At 40.7% G+C, this 20,488-nt stretch overlaps 2 protein-coding genes across 3 annotated transcripts in view; one reads left to right on the plus strand and one right to left on the minus strand.

The window, feature by feature from the left end:
* The window catches only part of MTMR2 (myotubularin related protein 2), a 57,704-nt gene extending 56,187 nt beyond the window's left edge, over positions 1 to 1,517 (plus strand). For both annotated transcript variants that reach the window (XM_080929791.1, XM_080929792.1), the window contains one exon: positions 1,446 to 1,517. The gene's annotated coding sequence lies outside the window, so the exon portion shown is untranslated. The remainder of the gene's footprint in view (positions 1 to 1,445) is intronic.
* Positions 14 to 19,899, minus strand: CEP57 (centrosomal protein 57). Its single transcript, XM_080929793.1, has 11 exons — positions 19,662 to 19,899; positions 14,655 to 14,811; positions 10,694 to 10,873; positions 10,149 to 10,270; positions 8,737 to 8,853; positions 8,073 to 8,150; positions 5,553 to 5,663; positions 4,810 to 4,887; positions 3,391 to 3,626; positions 2,578 to 2,722; positions 14 to 1,584 (listed from the first exon to the last, which is right to left on the minus strand). Exons 1-11 carry the CDS (start codon positions 19,704 to 19,706, stop codon positions 1,351 to 1,353), a joined length of 1,503 nt encoding a protein of 500 aa, XP_080785919.1. The 5' UTR covers positions 19,707 to 19,899; the 3' UTR covers positions 14 to 1,350.
* Positions 19,900 to 20,488: the final 589 nt, after the last annotated feature.

The following is a 20,488-nucleotide window of genomic DNA, read 5'->3' on the forward strand; positions in this document are numbered from 1 at the left end:
TTAGTATCTTTCAGTTACTATTCTAATTAGAACTTGGAGCTATTATCATTCAGATCACAGTTACACAGTTTAATGTCCTGAAATCCAAACAAGGAGTTAACAGAAGTCTAACAGTTGAAGTGGTTGAGCTGTGAATATTTACCAGGTCACCAGAGCAGTTTTCACCTTCCTGGGGTCTATGGACTCACTGCTGTCAGTTCATTGCTGCTGCAAACCTGCTCATCAGAAAATCGCACACACAAGTAAAGGTTTATATACAACTTCCGGAGATTCACCAATCTCAAAAATCTATTCTATGTAAGGACTCTTAAAAACTCTACTAGAAAATTAATTCAGGAGATCAAGAAGCACAAACAATTCAAGCTACTCAAGTGTAATACATAACCTTCCCTGTTACTTTAGTATATGACTAGTATGTTCACCAGCCTATCTAAACCATTCAGTAACCTTGGGCTTAGGTCTCTGTAAACACAGTAACAACATGCGTCAAATATTCTTATTTCCCAATCAGGATACTAATATGCACTTTTTGAGATTGTATAACAAATAAAGCCTTTGTTAGCTGGCTGTTAAGCAAAGTTTAAAAATTGCTTTATTGATTTGAAGGACCAAATTTATAAACATTAACATGTGGATCTATTCAAAATTAATAATTTACATTGACTTGATGTGTATTCAGTTCACATACTGCCCTCATACTGTATGCTAAAAGCATGGGGTTCTAAGAGTCAAGATTAAAAAGTGCTTAACATGATTACAAATAGGTACTGTCTAAAAACTGCAAATGTGTACATTTTACACATACCCCCCATTCTCATTGTTTATTCCAAAATTTCATTCATTTCATTAACAACTATTTAAGAGTTTTATGAAAACATTGTGACATATTTCATGGATAACTGACATAAAATGTTGGATTCTTTAATAGCGAACTGACTGTTGATCAATGTCTGAAATACCAAAGCAAAACAAAGTCCTCTTGAAAACAGTAGATTTAATGGTCATCTGGAGAAGGGAAAGTTAGTAGGCACAAGACTTATAAAGCACTGACTATGGGGACAGCCTCATATTCTTAATTTTCAAACCCAATTTACATATATACCTACTTAAAAAACATACCCACAAGTAAAAAAACCTGGTCATTTGTTTACAAAGTGCAGTGTATGAGTTCAGCAAATCCACAGACAGTGCGGCGTCTCTGCCATAGAACTCCAGCTCCAGTTACTTGTGCTGCCCGGCACAACAGACTGTAAAGCTTGGTCCTAACACCTGCCAGTAATGGCAGCTTAGCAAGCATGAGACCTGGAAGTCTGCTCATTGTCCAGTAAGCACATCATTTATGACCTGGTGTCAGTAATCCCAACACAGATTACTGCTCTGCAATGAATTCTGTATAGTTTGCATGTCCTTCAGTAACTGAAGATTTTTCCTGCTTTTTTCTCCAGGTCTCAGTTTAGCAAAATCCTTCTTACTTGTGGTCCTTGTGACTCCAGATGAACGGCCGCTACTGTTTCCTTCTTCATCAAGAGTCTTTCTGTTAACTTTTAATTCCTTCTTCTGCTTATCTATGCTTTGTTTCTCCAGCTGTCCAAATAAAGCAGGGAAAAGATGAATTCAATAAAAACATTTGCTTTAATATAGGGTCTTGCTACATTCAGTCTTGATTCCCCTGCCTCAACTTCTTAAATACTCCATTAACTTATCAACATCTTCTATAACACTCAAGTGATAGATTCTTAATGGGTTTTTTTAAAGCACATAAGTCTGTAGGAATTATAAATCATTTATGTAAAATACAGAACCAGATAAATGTTATATAAATACTGTAATACTCTACACTAGAAGGGCTGGCTTCTAATACTTAGGGTGTGCCCCGCTTGACCAGACTAAACTAGAGTAGAGCTGCTAGTTGGCAGTTCAGCTCCAACATTAACCACAGTCAGGATTTCCTTGGGCAGGTTAATTCACTGACATACATCCATATCTCCCAGAAATACAGCCCCAGTTACTTCACCTATAAAACGGGTTTTAAGAAAATTGAGATGGCATTCTTAATAATCTTGGTTTTGTGTCATTGAAACAGTTCTTCCACATCATACAGCATTCAGAAGCTTGAGAGGTACTTTTACTTCTAAAACCTACCTCAAATTTATCCACTCTTCCCCAGGCTCCAATTACCGTCAGCCCAGGAGCTGGACTCCACCCACCCCTGTCCTACTTCTTCTTCACAGTAATCTCAGATATATGGTCTATTTTTCTAGTTGAGAATCTCAAGTAGGCTTATTAAATGTGAGTATACCTTTTACTTTTAGTCATTATTTAGTATGAGCAAACATACTACTTTTTTTACATATTTAATCTATGAAAACTGAAAATTCTAGCTGTATTTTAAGACAATTTAATCAAACTAAACCACTTAAACTTGTCCATAAAGCTAAGGATATTAAATATACTCAGTAGACACATCTCATGAAACCTAAGAAAGAACTAACACTTCTTTCCTAAACCACTTAACACAGACTTGAAGAAATTCTCAATCATCAATTAATATAAGACTGACAGAAGGGCAGAAGTCACCTGGGCCTGGTATTTCCGGACTTTAGTTATCTGGTTGGCCTTTGCTTCCATTCTTCCCACTAATGCCTCCAATTCACACTCCAGGTTGTCTTTTAGTTCCACAGTTGGTGATTCCTGTATGAGTTTAGTAAGCTGCTGGTGATCACTGCATACAAAACGCAAGTGACACTACCTTAAGTTCTTCAGTTTTAACAGTTGTCCTTTACATCTCACTATGGGATTTACCACTCTTAAAAAAAAATGACCCCTTTTTAACAAACTGCTGCTTTTCACCGGAAGCTGAGTTCAGTTCCCAACAAGGACATCATAAATAGGCAGCTCAAGCGACTTAAGCTCCGAGAGCTCTAATGCCCTCTTCTGGCCTCCTTGGGCACCTGCACACATGTCATATACACATAAATAAAAACAAATGTTTACAAAATGACGATTCATTGTAAGTATTCTTAATTCCAGACAAATTTGGGTCCATCCAGGGTTGCAAGCTAATATAAACCTTTATCTGCTTTTCTGCTTCTCCCACAGAATTACTTTAAAGCCAATTCTCAGGGACACTGGTTTTCAAACACTGTCCTAACACATTATTTATATTTGGCTAACCCTCAATACTATTAGCCTTGGCATTTGACATCTAACAAAATTAGAAAGGGAGGTTTGAGCAATGATAGGTAGGTTTATTTAACTCCCAGCCAGTGGGCTAGTGTAATGGTTATGTTTGACATCAGTGAATACAATTAGGATTAATAAATCTAAGCAGCCAAAAAAATGAGATTTTAGAACTAAATATAAATTTAAATTAAAAAAATCAAAACTCACAAGCTCATTTGCCCAAATTCATCCTGTAACGTCTGTAAGACATCCAAAAGTTCTTCATTAACACTGCTGGAAGGAGTCATCACTGACTTCTTACTCTTACTACTTCGTGAACAAGCTTGCTTTGCCAAGGGAACACTGTTAACAACTCGATCATTGCACAGAGCTTTACTGTGGTGTTTCATCAGATGCAAAACATGCTGAACGTTGGCTACCACGGCATGGCTGGGACTGGTGGACTAAAGAGAAAAGTAAATCAAGCAAACAATGTCCTTGATTCCCATGTTCTAGATCTTAACCTGAGTAAGAGTCCATCTCTAAATCCTAAGGCATAAATGTACTATACTGTGATAAATTAGCAACCAGCCATCCACCTGTATCAAACACTTAACTGAGGTACTAATGTCTTGAGTTAGTAAAAACATCCTGCTGGGGATATAGCTCAGGTGACAGGTACTTAAGTAGCATGCAAGAGGCCCCTTGTCCCTAGTATCATATAAGTTGTTTGTGTTGCATACTTAGAATTCCAGCACTTGAGAGGCAAAGGCAGGAGGATCAGAAACTATTCATCCTGTGCTACAGTGGGGTTCAAGACCACATCTAAAACCAAACACATACTCACACGTTCTCTCTCTCTCTCTCTTACACACACTCACACACACACACACACACACACACACACACACACACACACACACACACACACAAACCAACTGGCCTTCTTGTTTCATCTTATGTTCCTGGCTCCACCCTATTACTGTACCCCAAACCCTGTGATGTTTGTGGGTACAAACAGTTGCTGTATAAACCTTATGACTTGAGTTCTATCTACAGAACCCATGGTAGAAAGAGAAAACTCCCTTTAAGTTATACCCTGACTGTCACATGTACAGGGTCATCAAGTGCCCCAACTCCCCATTTCTTTACATTGAAAACCAAGTTTGTAATAAACACACAAATTAAAAAGTGTATAAAAAATAACTTCACAACCATATTTATAGAGGTTTATACAAAGACTCAAAAAAAAAAAAACAAAAACAAAAACCCTAAGGTTGTGCCTTCTGCAGGTTGCTCACATCTGTAATTCCAGCACTCCCATGGCCACTGCAGGATTTTCCCTTTAGTCCATGTCCCCTAAAATGTGTTCTGAGGGCTGAAATAAGGTCTAAAGAGATGGTGCATCAGTTAAGAACACTAGCTGCTCTTTCAATAGAATTTCAAGTTCAATTCCCAGCACCCACATGACAGGCTACTCTGTAAGCTGTAACTCTAGTTCTGGAGGACCCAACACCCTCTTCTGGCCCCCTGTGAACACTAAACACAGACACACACAGAGAAAGGCAAACCATCCATATATATAAATGTCAAAGGAAATCAAAAAAGCAAGATATTTAAACATAAAAATCAAGAGCTACAACTCACCGTTCCAGCAACAAAAGGCATATCACCTAAGCACAATCTGTAGTGTGGCTGTGCACCATAACAGTTCCTTGAACCTTTCTGGATGGAGGAAAAAGAAAATAATTGTATTTTATTTTGGTGAACTAACCCAAGACTCCAGCTTACTATGGAACTACTGGGTACCTTGTACCACTATTTTTTTTCCCCTGCAGAAACCAGGCTTCAAGAAGCAGGGATTTGATACAACTCATTATGGAAAAAGCATGGCCGCCGTAGGTCTCGGGGTGGGTGCGCATTCATCACATTGTACCAACAGTCAGGAAATAGAGAGAGGACAGGAAGTGGGCCAGGCCAAGATCCTCAAGGCCCACTTTCCAGTGATTTAAATGGGGGACATTTTATATTCAAATCACAGTTGTTTATATTGGGATTGTATAGTGTTAACCTAATATTACTTAAAGGCTAAGGGGATTGGAGGGAGTTACTAACAAAACAGTGTCAGGTTTAAGTGGAGGACAAAGCGTTTTAAGAGTAAAGGTAATGAAGGCAGTGAACACAGGCTGAATATATTTTATGATCTATAGTTCCCAATTTTCATACAGGTCCTCACAACCAAGGTGAGAATTCATGAGTAAATCTTACAGATTTTTACCTTTGAACATAGAAATAGAATGAGAGTCACCTCCCAAGGTTCTAAAACCACAGAGCTTTTTCACACAAATCATTACACTAAATTGATACTTTGACTGGTTCAGTTTTCATACCTTTTCTGGTGGTTTGGGCTTCTTTTTTTTAATTTTTCTAGTGCTAGTTGAAACACATGAAGTAGTCTTATCTTCAAAAATAAGTCTATTTGCTTCTAGACCACTCTGTAACTAAGAAAAAATAGCACAGTTAATGATGTGAAATAAAGCTACAATTCACATCTGAGATGCCATGTTAGCCTGTACAACACAGTAGAAACCATCTCAGTGGAATGGCAGCGTGACTACTGTATGTCTTCAGTCACATGTGACCTGCTGAGCCATGGCCATGGACTGCCTGGAAGCACTGTCTAGTAGTCTGTAAATTCTACTTCAGAAATTAAAAAACATGATTACCATAAAAGCAGACCCAGAGCAAAATGGATTCCTTCCTGTTTAAAGCTCAGAAGTAGCGATAATTATTTCAGCAACTGTTATCTTTTTAGTGAAAAGTCTACACTTTTTTTTTAAGTTGCACTTTTCTGAGCTGGAGAGACTGCTAGGCTGAAGAGTACATTCTGGCTACCAGAGAAAATGTTCTCAGCACCCACCCACATGGCAGCTTTAAACTATTTAATCCCAGGTTAGAGAGATCCAGGACCCTATTTTGGCCTCTGTAAGCATATGTGTGGCATATATACAGAACATACAGACAAAACTTACAAAGTAAATCTTGGGAGTAGGGAGCACAAATTCCTCTAAACTGTCTTTCAATAGCCCTGCTCATCCGTAAAAGTGGCTATTTTGTCTCTCTATATACACAAAAGCCTTCCTCTAAAGCGTTTAGTTTCTATGTGAGGAAAAGTCCCCCAGAAGGTATACCCGAGCTTTGAGAAACAGCAGAAGCAATGAATGAAACACTGAGAACATTCCTTCCTCACCTCAGGCAGTGTTAGGGCAGGGTCCTCACTACAACGGCATGCCAGGCTCTCCACCCTCAGGAGCATGACATCCTTGGGCATACTTTAGTAATAGTTTATTCTAGACTCAAGACCCCACTGGAAATCATCCTTACAACGTCAGCAAGCATGAGCAGTAACAGAAACCACTTAAGAGACACTTTTTGATTCTAGTTTATATATATAATTTTCCTAGATGAGTTCTTATATATATACGCCTGAATTTTAAAGTGCTTTATTATCATTTCTTGTTTGAGTTCCCTAGCACTATAAAACCCAGGCTCTAGATGGATAAGTGATGGATTTGGGATTAAACAAATCAGAATCAACAAGATGCAAAAATGCATCTGCCTTCCACTACCCTAGCATTCACTATCAGAACTTAACTGTTAACAATTCATCAATCAATGAATCTGTGAAAATTTCTATTTGGTATACAAGGGCTATGTACTACAATTTGATAAAGAATAACCCATATATGTGCAGTTACATGTAAGTAATATAAAATAGTAAAATAGTTTTCTCTAAAGTTAGAAGAAATTCTTTAAAAAGCAAAACTGGTTAAATGGCCATTAGCTTAGCAAGTATACAGAGAGTAAATCTACCAGTCCTATCAGTTTTAATAAAAAAGAATCAATGACTCAAAGAAGCACCAGAAAGGGGGGGGGGCAAAACCAACCCTGCAATGTTTCTGTTCCTACATCAGCATCTATGAGAATGCAGGATACTAGACACAGTGACCTGCTTCTTGGGATTACTATGATTAAACGTTATATACAGTGTGATAATCTTAAAGAGGTTGGAAGAGAAAGACTATCTAGAAGATATCTGAGCAAATAAACAGAAAAGTCTGTAGCTAAATCATAAAACAACTTCATCTTACAGAGTCTAAGGAGTATTTATTATCCCCATAGTGATGGTTGGAATACATTAACTGACGCTTTGAATCTACACAATTCTACCTCCAGTGGCTGGCCACAGAATTCAAAACTAGGAGAGAGTAGAGCTCGTTCTTCTACTAAGACGGGCCACTAGCTTAACCTTTCTGTCCTGGTATATTGACAGTCTCAAGGGAAGTGGCAGTTTTGTTGCCGCAGTACTAAGGACTTATGTCTTATGAATGAATGCCAGGCAGCTGTTCTACCCTTCAACTTTGCTTCTAACCCAAGGAATACTTTTATACCGGATACAGAATCATCTGGTAGTAGCTCATCATACCTTAGCCTTACATGAATGGTACTGTGTCCGACCTGTTTTTACAAGTATTTTGTATTTACGTGTATGGATGTTTTGCCTGCATTTATGTATGTACATGTGTCTGGAGGCCAGGAATTAGAAGAATGTCAGGCTCTACAGAACTGGAGCTGAAGAGGATTGTGAGCCACATGTGGGTCGCTCAGAATTTTATCAGGTCTGTTGTGAAGACAACAAAATGTTCTAATCCTCTCCAACATCCCTCCAGCTCCAACCTCAGAGGTTTTAAAGTACTAATTCAGACTCTGCAATTTGAAACATCAAAAAAACTGGTCAAATTTTAATTTGTAAATTACATTCCTAATTTCCATTACTTGGCTGAGGTGTGCACATGAAGCTGCTGTGCTTGTGTGTAACTGTTGGCCATTAAAACTGTTGTTCCACTCACCTCTGCTGCCCGAGCCTGCATACGCTTCCTTTCCTGCTCTTCCTCACGGAGTTTAGATTCCAACTCTTGCATTTTTTTCTAGTAATAACAATATCAAGAGAGTAATGTTTAGAAGTATCTTTTTGTAGGGTTTTAAGGACAGTTAAAATAAGCGTGTTAGTTCGTGCCACTAGTGGGCCAGGCCCGACGATACCCATGGGACTCTCCTAGTCTCCTAATCGACGGCTAACAGTAATTACTGAGTAGCTGTGAGTTAAGTGGCCAAATTATGAAAGAAATCTATGCCCGAAGAACACAGGTTGTACAAAGGTAAAGACGACATAAAGACAAATCTAGAGCTTCTGTAGTATTAAGTATCTCCAGGGTAAAACACAGAAATAAAGTTAGTTCAGGAAAAAAAAAAATCTATATGATGCCAGATTTAAGTATCAAAAACACTTCACCTTTCAGTTTTCAAAAAAACAAACCAACAAAGAAAACCATTATGCTTAGCCACCAAGACTGCAGAATGTCAACATTCCTTTTCAAATTACCTTTTTCTTTTTAAAGACTATGTATAAGAAATACCCATGTATTTCTAAATATTATAAATACCCATGTTTATGAAAAAAGTGACAGCCACAGCATTCTACATCAGTAGGTAAAAGTCATCATGTTCACTGACTTCTGCAAGGGCCTGCATTGCGGTGAGTTTGTTGTATTCCTGTTCAAGAAGATCCAGTTTTTCCAGCTGGCTCTGAACATGGGTTTGATCATGCTGCCGTTCTCTTTCTAGTGAAACCTGAGAAACAGTGTCAAGATACAATACGATAATCGGGAAGTTGTAGACGGTACACAGAGGAATGTCCATCCTCTCAGACTTGCTGGAATGCAAACAAGTTCTAGGAATAGAACACCAACACCTCAAGAGAACCAATGATCTCCTTGCCTCACTTTGTCAGAGGCCATCAGAGACAAGCTGGTTCCCTCTTTTTGCCATGTGGGTTTGAGGGATCAAATTTGTTTTTCAGGCCTTGCTGCAAATACCTTTATGCACCAAGCCATCCCACCAGCCTTGGAATTCTCAACATACAGTATTTTACCTAGTATGTGGTTTTATATAAGAAAAACATCCTTATGCCCTATAATAAGGAGAATTTATTAGACACACAGACTATACAAATACACAAATATTTCTAGTAAGTTTGGTCCTATTAAGCAACCTCTTAATAAATAAATGCATACAAGTTCTCTTATTTCCTTTGAATGTAAAATATATTCTTTTCTCCTTCAAACTTAGGGTCTGATTTGGAAAGACTGCCCATATACTTAAGGAATGATTGTCTCAGAAAAAAACAATTCAAAATAAATGGGCAAATACACTATATGGGCTATATCTGTAAAATCCCAACAGTAAGAACCTGAGTATGCCATTTCTCCAAATGTCCATGACAATGGGGAATTATACAAGAAACTTCTAATCAAACTTTGCATAGTAAAGTTAAATTGTCCATATGAAAAGTATGTTAAAAAATATAATGGACATTGATGTTGTCACTGTCCTCTACAAATTAGCAACTTATAAATACAAATGCAACAGAAGAAAAAATCTTTTGTTAAAAATGTAACAAGTGTCATAATTGGGCACACAGCTCATCTGGTAGAGTGCTTACTTAGCACCAGAGAAGCCTTGGGTGTGACCCATAGCACTCCATACACCATGTATAGCGCTGTATACCTATAACCTCAGCACCTGAGATGGAGTCAGGAAGATCAGAAGGGCCAGGTTATTCCTGGACAACATAAGCCAGCCTAGGCTATATGAGATCCTGTTTCAATAACCAGTTACTTACAAGGTGTATTAACTGCAAGGAGTTTTACAAAGAACAGTGGATTTCAGTGGCACATATGCTTATTTGCATATTCAATAATGCAGACTCCAAGACATTAACATGATTAACTTTCGAATGTAAGCACAAGTCTACCAAGTACTAGAATCAGAACAGAGCCAATCAAGCCACTATTCCACCGAGCTGTCAGGTTCATGTCTGCTGATGATCTGTCACCATGCTTGATTTCATCTGAGAGGTGCCATACCTGCTTTTCTAAGACAGATGTTCTCTCCATTTCTGCATGCTTTATCATATTTCGCATGTATTCCAATTGTTTTTCTAAAAGATTACATTTATTTTCTGCAGCTACCAACTGGGATGCCAGTTCTAAAATGAATACATACAAAAAAGTAGTAATTAGCTAACATACAAACTTGTCCCAACAGCTTGTAAGCAGGAACTGGACTCGCAGTAAATTCATGGGGCACAGGTAAGGTTCATGGTAGAGCCCTTGCTCAGTATGCCAGAGTACAGCAAAACAAGGCAGTAGCCTCCCAAGCCTCCAGTCCCTTCCCTTTCAGTACTCCCAAGAACCCTTCCTGGACGACTTAGGTTCTTCCTTTCGTGAGTCAAATATGCCACACTGCCAATAAGCAGTATGCGTGATGTCACTTGCTCCTCACAATACACCAGATTATGATGTAATTCTTTAATGGTTAAAGACAGTGACAACTACAAAATACCAATGTGGAATTTAAGTAACTTTACAACATTTGGATAAATTTTAGTTTCCTTTATAATTAAACACACCTTGATTGTGCTTTGATTCTTCATTCTTTGAATTCTCTCTCTCTTGTATCTGTTCATCCAACACTTTCTTATATTCAATTGTTTCCCTAGACAAGGTTTTCACACTTTCTTCTGCCTGAATCCTTTCCAGTTCCAGCCGTCGAATCTTATCTTGAAGATTCTTAAGAGCAGAAAATATGGCTGTCAAATATAAAAAGCACACCATAACTTAAATTAGTTATACACAGAGAGAAGCTAACCAAAACGGGAAATTGTCTGAAAGATTCTTACTCTGTACCACAGGATGACTTCAAAAGTCACAGCAATCCTGCCTGAGCCTTCCAAAGACTGGGCTAGAGGTGTGAGCCACAGAGCAAAGCTCTGAAAAGAAACTTGCAGGAGACTGAAGCAAGTCAAGCAGCAGATCATTCCGTACTTACAAAGCATTTCCTATTTAAAGTCATTTCAAGGCATCGTTTGAATCTTTTCAAAGGTTCTACTAGTTACTCAAGTAAAAATTAAACAAAAACCATCTCTGTGTTAAATAAAACATATCACAGAGTTTTAACTGTTAAAAACAAAACCAAAAACCTTGGCTAATTATACTTAAATTCATAGCTGTCCTAAGGTGCTGACTAAGAAAAGCCCCAAAGTTCAAAGTCTTTTCTGAGATTTATCCAATCACTTAACTGTAATCCCCAAGGCAAGACAGGAAACCAGCTGGGCAAACTCCAAACATCTCCAAGTCTGATGTCAAACCGAACTTCAGATCAACACCTTTTTCATCTTTGTTGACTGCAACAAACTTCTTTCTCCTAGGCTGGTTCCACTCCCTGTTAGCAGCTTTCCTCAGCAGATAGCCCATGGCTCTGGCATCTTGAACATCTTAGTCTCTAAGATAACTTCAGTGTTACAGCTTCTTGTTTCAATGTCTGGGATCCACATGTGACCTTCTGGGCTCCTCCCAAGGGCTGGCACCACTTCTCCAGCTCTGCCCTCTGTAACACTCTAAGCTCTGGCTGATCCACTTCGCTGCCACTGCTGTTCTTGGTGATTATATCCCATGGTACTGGCATCTGCAATATGGATCTTCCACTGCAACTAAACTTCACCAATAGCCTCTCATAGGCTCTCTTCATGGTGCCAAGCCTCAAATCCTTTGCATGATTCCTTCTGTCCTGGCCATCAACTACAACTGAGACTATGGCTTTCCATATCCTTCATGCTTCAAAACCAGTACCACTTGGGTGACTCTTACACATTAAAAAGTACAGCTGCAACCTGAGGTAAAACCTTGCCCATCTCTGGAACACAGCTTCTTTGTATTCTCCGAAAACATTTCCTAGAAGATTTCACCTCAGTGATGCTGGTCTCTTCTACTAATTTCTTAGCTCTAGTTAAGCAGCATCAATTGTCCCAGTAGTCCCTTCTATTTTTCACTCTAAAGCCAGAGCCACATGGCCGAAGCTGCCATATTCTGCTGCTTGCTGGGTCTGAACTACCCCCCCCCCCATTCTATTATCAGTGTTCTGTTTTCCATCTCCCATTCTGCCTAAGCTTGGCGTTCCTAGAATTTGCTCTATAGATTGACCTTGAACTTAAGAGATTAGAATGGCTCTGTCTCCAGTAATGCTGGGGTTAAAGGTATGTACCACTATGCCTGGATCTAAGCTTAGCTGGGTAGGATCTTGCCCCCCAAAATCCCTTAATCTGTTATCTCCTAGAACATAAGATTTAGTTCCATTTCACTTCCTGGTGCCCCTTTAATACTTGAACCATAAATTTTTTATTTTTCCTAAGTTTGCTACACTTGTTCAAAATGCTCTTCATGAGACTAAACCAGAGAACAAAGTCTCTGCGGGACTCTCTTGAGACTTCCTTTGTCAATGCAATCAATATAAATCTTTTACCTCAGTCTCAGGTAGACTGTTCAGACAAGGGCAAAAAGCCACATTCTTCACCAAAATATCATAAAAACAATCTCTAGGCCACAATTTTGACGTTCTCCACTGAAACCTCTTGGGCCAGGTCTGCACAGCTCAAATCATACTCAGCAATAAGAAAGTCTTCCATAATCCTACTAGGATAACCCATTAAACTGGCTTAAAGCATTCCACTGCTTTCCAAAGTCCCCAAATCCACATTCGTCCAAACAAAGGGATGGTCAGCCTATCATAGCAATATCCAGTCCGACACCAACTTCTGTCTCAGGATTTACTATTGTGAGCAGACACTGTGACCGAGGCAAATCTTATAAAGACAACATTAAATGGGGCTGGCTTACAGGTTCAGAGTCCATTATCAAGGTGGGAGCATGGCAGCATCCAGGCAGGCATGGTCCAGGTAGAGCTGAGAGTTCTATGTCTTCATCTGAAGGCCACCAGTGGAAGACTGACTTCCTGGCAGATAGATCTTAGAGCCCACACCCACAGTGACACACCTACTCCAGCAAGGCCACACCTTCTAATCTTGCTACTCCCTGGGCTGAGCATATACAAACCATCATAATACCTCTGCAGTACCATGTCTACCTGCATGTTGTCATGCTCTCTGCCAAGAAGGCATGGTCTAAACCTCAGAAACTGAAAAAGGCCCAATGAAATGCTTTTCTTTGTAGAATTGCTGTAGTCATGGTCTCTTCACAGCAATAGAACACTAAGACCATCCTGAAGTATATCAATGTTGTCAACCCCTTGACCTCTAGATGATGCACTAAAATCAGAGCAGCTATGACTGTTAACAGAAGACCCTAAAAAATGTCCTAACATTGCATCCTGGAAGGTGAGGAGGCTCATAGAACTTACTAAATAACTCAGGAGGCTGCTAGAGGAATTCTGGCTTTTAGGCAACTACGATGAGGGTCCTATAGCCCATGCCCACAGTGATACACGTATTCCAACAAAGCCTACCTTTTAATATTGCCACTCCCTGGGTCAAGCATATAAACAGTTCCTCCAGTGCCATGACTACCTAGACATTGCCATGTTTCCTGTCATGATGATAACGCACTGAACCTTAGAACAGAGAGCTAGCCCTAATTAAATGCTATCATGGCGTCTCTTTACAGCAGTGGAAACCCTAACTAAGACATGTCTCTTTGGTCTGTGTTGCTACCTCTATGAGGCAGACATTTATTTGTTCATGTATCCCCAGCAACAGGCACACAACAGATGTGTGTCTTTTTGTTTTATACACACATAAGTATAGAAATCTGCACAGAGGTCAAATATGCACTTGGCTACCACTCAGGTAACAGGTTTGTTTAGTCAAGGTCTTTTACAACTGAGGTTCACTGATTAAAGCTATGTTTGCTGGACAGTGAGCCCCGAGATCTAGCTGTCTGCCTCTGCCATACAGCACTGGGAATAGAAACATGCCAAAGTTTCTGGTTTAAAAGATCAAGTATTGGCTTTGTTTACTCTTTGACACCTTTTTAGATCATATTTACCACTTCCTATCACACGCTCCCAGGACTTGGCCCCCTGCCAACACACACATACCCTCCCAATATCTGTTCTTAGAAAAATATAATTCAGAGTCCAAGTAGTATTATCTACAGATGACCCTGACGTTTTACAAAGGTATTTATTTAACGGGTATGGGTTTCTGCCCACATATATAGCAGTGTACCCCGTGTATAAAATAGTGTCAGATTCCCTGGAACTAGAGTTACAAACAGTTGTGAATTGAACTCAGGTCCTCTTGAAGAGCAGCTAGTGCTCCCAACTACTGAGCCATCTCTTTGGCCCTGACCTGAGACTTTGGTTACTGACTGATTTTAGAGATGACAGACTAGTGATAAGTGACTCAGAGTATTTTAGGTTCCATAATTTGGTGAATAATGTTCAGCAGTCTATATGGAAAGCACAATAAATTCACAGAAGTAAAGGGGAAAACTTAGACTGTTTGAAAACAAAAGATGCTGTATTTAAGAAGTTTCAACTAATGTGCGAACAAATAGTATCTACTCTGAGTTGATTACCTCTGCTGTTGCTTTCCGGATAGGCAAACGTAGGCTTATTTGGGGAGCGTCTCAGATCACTGTTAAGGAAAGGCTTATGGGTCGGGTACAACACATATGGAGATGAAGAATGATGAACCACATTTCCACTAGACTTTGATGGCTCAGCTAGGACGCTCTGAAAGAGAGGATATTGTAATTACCCTTTAAACTTTTAAACCAAATACTGAAACCCAAACACTGTTGTCAAGACATGATTTTTAGGGTTAAACGTTTACCTATTTATATATGCTCATAAAACCTAAATACAAATATTTAGGCAAATTAAATCTTTGTTCAGATCAGAAACAGGTACAGATTGCTGAATTACTCTATCTTTGATAAAGAACACAATGTTTTTTATTGATTATTTGGGAATTTCACAGCATGCACTCCTGATACCCAGTCCTCCTAAGCCTAATCCCCCATCCTTGTGAACTGCCCCCTTCACCCAAAAAAACTATTGTCCATATAGTCACTGGAGTATGGTCAAATTTCCAGTGGCCAGATCCTTTAAAAAAAAAAAAACCAAACAAAAAAAAGTTCTTCTCTATCTGTACCTCTACCAGAAGCCATCAATTGTGGAGAGCTTCACTTTGCAATCTTTATCACAATCTTTTCAATTACTTCCTGTTTACGCTGTTACTTTTGGGAGGGGGGATGAGGGGTTGTCCTGGAAACCTTCTAAGTCCCCATTTCTCAACTGTGCATCTACAGTCATCAATACCACTACAGAAGGAACCTCCCTTTCCTGTACTGTCTGTATCAGTGCGGATCATGGCCTTCTACATTGGCTTCTGGCAAGAACATAGACCATGAATATCATCAAGGTTTCCAGCATCTGCATGTACCAAGGACCTCAGCCTGGTCTCCAGGGACAGTACAAAGACATCAACATGGCCACCTGTTAAAGTATAGGCCAAAGACACCATCATAAACCTCAGCTGCAGCATAGGCCAAGGACAACATATGACCTCTGGATCAACACAGGTTACAGAGGCGCATACAGTCCCTGGGACAGCCCAGCCCATCACACACATCATAGACATGGCTTTAGGCAGCTGCACATCACAGACATGTATATGGTCTTCAATGGCAGCACAGTCTATGGACATCCACAAAGCCCTCCAGCTGCAGTGGAACTAGTGACCTAGACATGGCCTCAGGTGGCAGCACAGGCCACACACATCAAGATGGCCCCTGTTGGCAGTATGGGCTTCCGGCAGCAGCACAGAGCACTTACATCTAAATGGCTCTCCCCATGACTGTAGGAGGAGACAAGGTCATGGATCCAGACATGGTCTTCTTGAGGCAGCACAGCCCAGACACCAGCATGTTCTTTTCTTAAAGAATTTATATTTAGCTCCCCAAAAGGGAAAACAATTATAAAACATTCAGGCTCATCAGATATTCTCATATATAACTATTTCTCTACACACACCATCTGTCATGAATCTGTCAAATTTGACATTATGTTTTGTTCTACATGATATAAATTTACCACAGTATACTTCTGAATGTTAATTGGAATTTTAGTAGTGGGTGAGTTTATGGTGTTGGACACTCAGGAAAGAGGGAAGCGGTGGAGACTCTAGGAGCCAGGGTAGAAGGCAGGATGACTACCAGCCTTTTCAGAGTTCTCACATATTCATTTGTTCTTCTCAAAACATCCTAACAAATGAGGGCTTTCCATCTTGTGTTACTGCAGTCTGAGTAGGTACAAAGCAATGAAGGGTATTCACAACAATAAACCATGGATGTCCTCCAGTGATACCTGCATGATAATAAAATTTTGTTTTGAATGTAACCTGAAGAAGTTAAGTTTTCAGTTCTTAAAAATATTAAAATTCGGTCAACGTCTGGTACCTTGGTCTTACATATAAGCACAGAGAACAGTGTTTTTTATTGGTTAGCAGACACAGACTCCTATCATTTACATTCACACTAAGGTAAGTGATTCTGTTATAGTCCCCTTACAAAAGCAGAAAAATCTATGTGATCACTTGAACCAAATAAACAACTAGTTCTGAATAGAAAACCCATCAACTAGCTCTTCCCTTTTCCCTAACAAGCAGCAAGCATGTAACATGCCTGTCTCCACTTAGCTTTTCAAAGTCTCACCTCCTACTGTTAAACCCCTCCTGGTGCCTTATTCCCCTTCTCGACTACATCTGTCCCAGTACAGGAAAGGAGAAAGACAAAACCTTTTCCTGAACTACAAGACTCCTCAACCCTATACTGACTGAGCTTTTTAAAACAAACTCTAGTCCAATGGATACAGGTGCCCACTGAATAAGCTTAATGAACTGAGTTTCTTCCCAGAACCCACTTAATGGTGGAAGGAAACAACCCTAAAGTTGTCCTGTGACCTCCAAAGCAAACTGTGGCAGGTGCACACCCCCCAATCATGCACACATCAATAAAAAACTACCAAATTTTTAAGTAAAATAATCTTTCAAAAGAACTTTTACAACTGCTCCTTTAAGTCACCCCTCTACCCATTCCTAAGAAGCTCATCAAACTCACCAATTACTCTACATTTCTAAATTCAACAGTGTCTCAGACACATGGATCCCATCTTTGTGATCATTCGCCTCAACCCTCAGTGGAGGAAGCAACAAGGATATTCCCTTAGCCGCAGTCCCCTCCTCCCTGATCGCTAGCCACTTTTACTAACTGCCAGAATTCCCCAAGGCTTTATCCTCAAGGTTCATTTTTTTGTCTACAAGGATTCTCATGAGAAGTCTCACCTACTCTCAGGGCTCTTCATTTGTTTGCCAGTAGCTTTCAAGTTTAAAATACAGAGATCTGAATCTACAACTCTAATCTTTATTTATTCACATTATTCATTACCTACTCTTGGATGTCTCAATAGGCACCTCAAATGTAACCAAATTCTTGGTTAGTTCACAACTCTGCTCCTCTCCCAGCATACCAAAGCAAATGGCACTGCCATTTACTAAATGGCTCTATATAAAACCCTAATAAGAGATCATTTATTTACCTCTTATCTATTCTCTGAAAATCATTCAGGGTTCTTTCTCCATAACATATTTAGAATCTTTTATACTGCAATGTTTGAATTACATGAAACATTACTTTTCACATTTCTTAAGTATGCCCTTCCAATCAATCAGCTTGGTAATGATAATAATCCTTTTTAAAAAAATCAACTCAAGTTAATATATCTAATCAAAGCCCTATGGAGTATGATTCAAAATTCTTCCCATAATTTATAACCTGCCACATAATGTGGCACCAGTCTAACCTCTGTCTCCTTTCCTGACACTTTCTTTTGATACTGTATCCTTACCAGTTTTTCAGCAATATGGACTTTTTTTATTTCAAACACCCACAATACAGTCTTATTTCCATATACTGTGACTATTCTGCCTGCAAAGCTCCCTTCCTCCCTTCAGTTACCGGCTCACAAGCCTAACTAACACTAAGGCATTCTCTGGCCATCCTACTAAAAATAGCACCTTTCTAACAATGCATCTCCAAACCTTTTACTTGTAAGGCTACTATTATACACATGTACTAGGGTGAAGTAGAAAATACTTTCTCTTCTGTTCCCAATCTCGGGCACAGTCACAAGATCCATTTTTCCTTTAAGCAGGCTTTACATTTCTGTTGGGTCTACTAGAAAGACTAGGACTGACCACCCGGACGGCCTTCCATGCCGTTCAATCTAAGTTCCCTTAGTGTCCAATTTCTAAGTTGAGAGCAAAGAAGAGCTCCCCTTTCCCAGGTTTAATAATCGTATCTCATATAATTCACGTGTCTGCTGTCACTTAGTTCTGATAGTTTTCCTTTACCTTTCACTGATCTGGCAATGAATTAACTCCCAATTACTTGCTTCATCTCTTCTCCTTAATCTCCTCTAGATCTTTGGCAAAGGTACACCCCACTGTTTGGAAAACTTGAAATATTCTGACCTTTTCACAAATTCTAGTAGCCATAGAAAGCTGAAACTGAGATTCCCAAGTGTGACTTTCTGAAGGTGTTGGTAATCTCTATGGCCTTTTCCTCATCTGCTGTTAAAATTACCTGATACTTTCCTGACATCCTTCATTATTCATTTTCACCCATTTTTCTAGTTCTTTTTGATCAGCTCTACCTCTATTTTCTCTACGTATTTTGGTGTCCTGGAAGTACCCATTGTCTTGCCACATACCTTAAAAAACTTGCAGTGCTTTCGTCTCTTAAAATTCCTTCAAACAGGCAGCTAGCTCATCTTCTCTTCTAGATTCTGTCTTTCCTAATACTGTTAATCAGTCCCTCCCAGATTCCTCTGGTATTAAAACATGACAGCGCAGTAATTATCTAGTTAGTACAGTGCTTTGCTCCTTCTTCAGAGTGGAGTTTCTATTCAGTTCCTCCCTGTAACTTTAGGACCAACGGTCAGCTAGGCACAGGGGCATTTCGAAACAGAACTCGAGCTTCCTCACACTTATTTCTTATCCCTTTTTTAATGGAGCGTTCTCCAAAAGACAAAATCCACTCTTAAAACACCAATGACTAATCTCGACGGCCAAATTTCCCCGATCGCTTCACCAAAGCAACATTTCCACACTGACTCCTAGTAATGCGTGGGAAGTGGGAATGTCCTGTAGCAACGGCGAATATGCACTGTGGAGACCACGGACCCTCAGAGGCTGTCACTCTACAGACCTGCACACTTACCTGTTACTGAGGGTTTCCGAGCTGGGCCGTTATGCTCACGTGACTGACGGAGCTTTGTTTTAGCAAGCCTGAGAGTGCACCAGCCCGGTTCGGGACAACGCTCCACAGCACTGGCTGAGAGGACAAGTGAGCGCAGGGTGGAAAAGGAGGCGGGCTGCTGCTCCAGAAGACACAGTTGCAGCCTCCCGGAGTGGCACGCGGCCTCGGGCAACCCGCCCTCCTGCGGGACGAATGCTGACGCCAGTTCTAGGGCCGCCAGAAAAGTGAGGCCCACCTGGAACCCACGCAAACGCCGCCCCTTACCGAAAACTGAGAATCAGAAGCCGCCGAGACCGAGGCCGCCGCCATCTTCCCACCTGCGCAACGCGGGCCGTCGTCCTCGAGCTCCTCCTCTGGATTCGACAGCCGCCCGCCTGGGGCAAGCCGAATCCAAGTCCCCGATGGAAGCGGCGGGCGAGCTGTGAACCCTATAGGAGCCTCGGTCTCGCAAACCACAAGGACGCCACACTCAGTGCGCAAGGGAAAGGCAACGCGTCTTGACAGACGCCTTCCAGTGACCAATCAGAAAGGAGGACAACTTCTGGTGGCAGGGGCGAGCCCGCCTCTTCTCCCGGTGACGTCACAAGGTAGCGCACCGCGGAGCCTGTGGGAACGGCATCGTCGTGAGTTGACCGACGGCTCCGAGAGCGTCTGGAAAGGGACGGATGTTCTGGAGGAAACAAAGGCTAGGGCTTCTGGAACCTTCAGCGCCTACTGGGGTGAATGACGGAAGCTGAATTAAGGCGAATGAAAGGTTGATACGCTCCATCAGCACCCCAGAAATAAACTCCAGAGAGCGTTGCTTCTCCAGGTGAAGTACTGACCTTTCGGCCAATGACAAACAGGAGTAGGAGGGGCTTAACGACATGGTCCAATGGAAGCCAAGGACTGAAAAAAGTGGCGCTTCGCGGACCTGTGCCCAATGGGCTAAGGCGCATCGGCCAAACGGTGACTGGCCGCGGTTTGTGGGAGGGGTCTTTTCAAAGGCGATTTCGCGCTCTGAGAGCGGCAGCCTCCTATTGGTTGGTGCTTTCTCTCTTTGTGGGCGCTCCCTGCCTAACCTAGGCAAGGGACTGGGCGGAGCTTCCGAG

This window comes from Micromys minutus (assembly GCF_963924665.1).
Source record: "Micromys minutus genome assembly, chromosome: 16".
NCBI classification, from domain to species: Eukaryota; Metazoa; Chordata; class Mammalia; order Rodentia; family Muridae; genus Micromys; species Micromys minutus.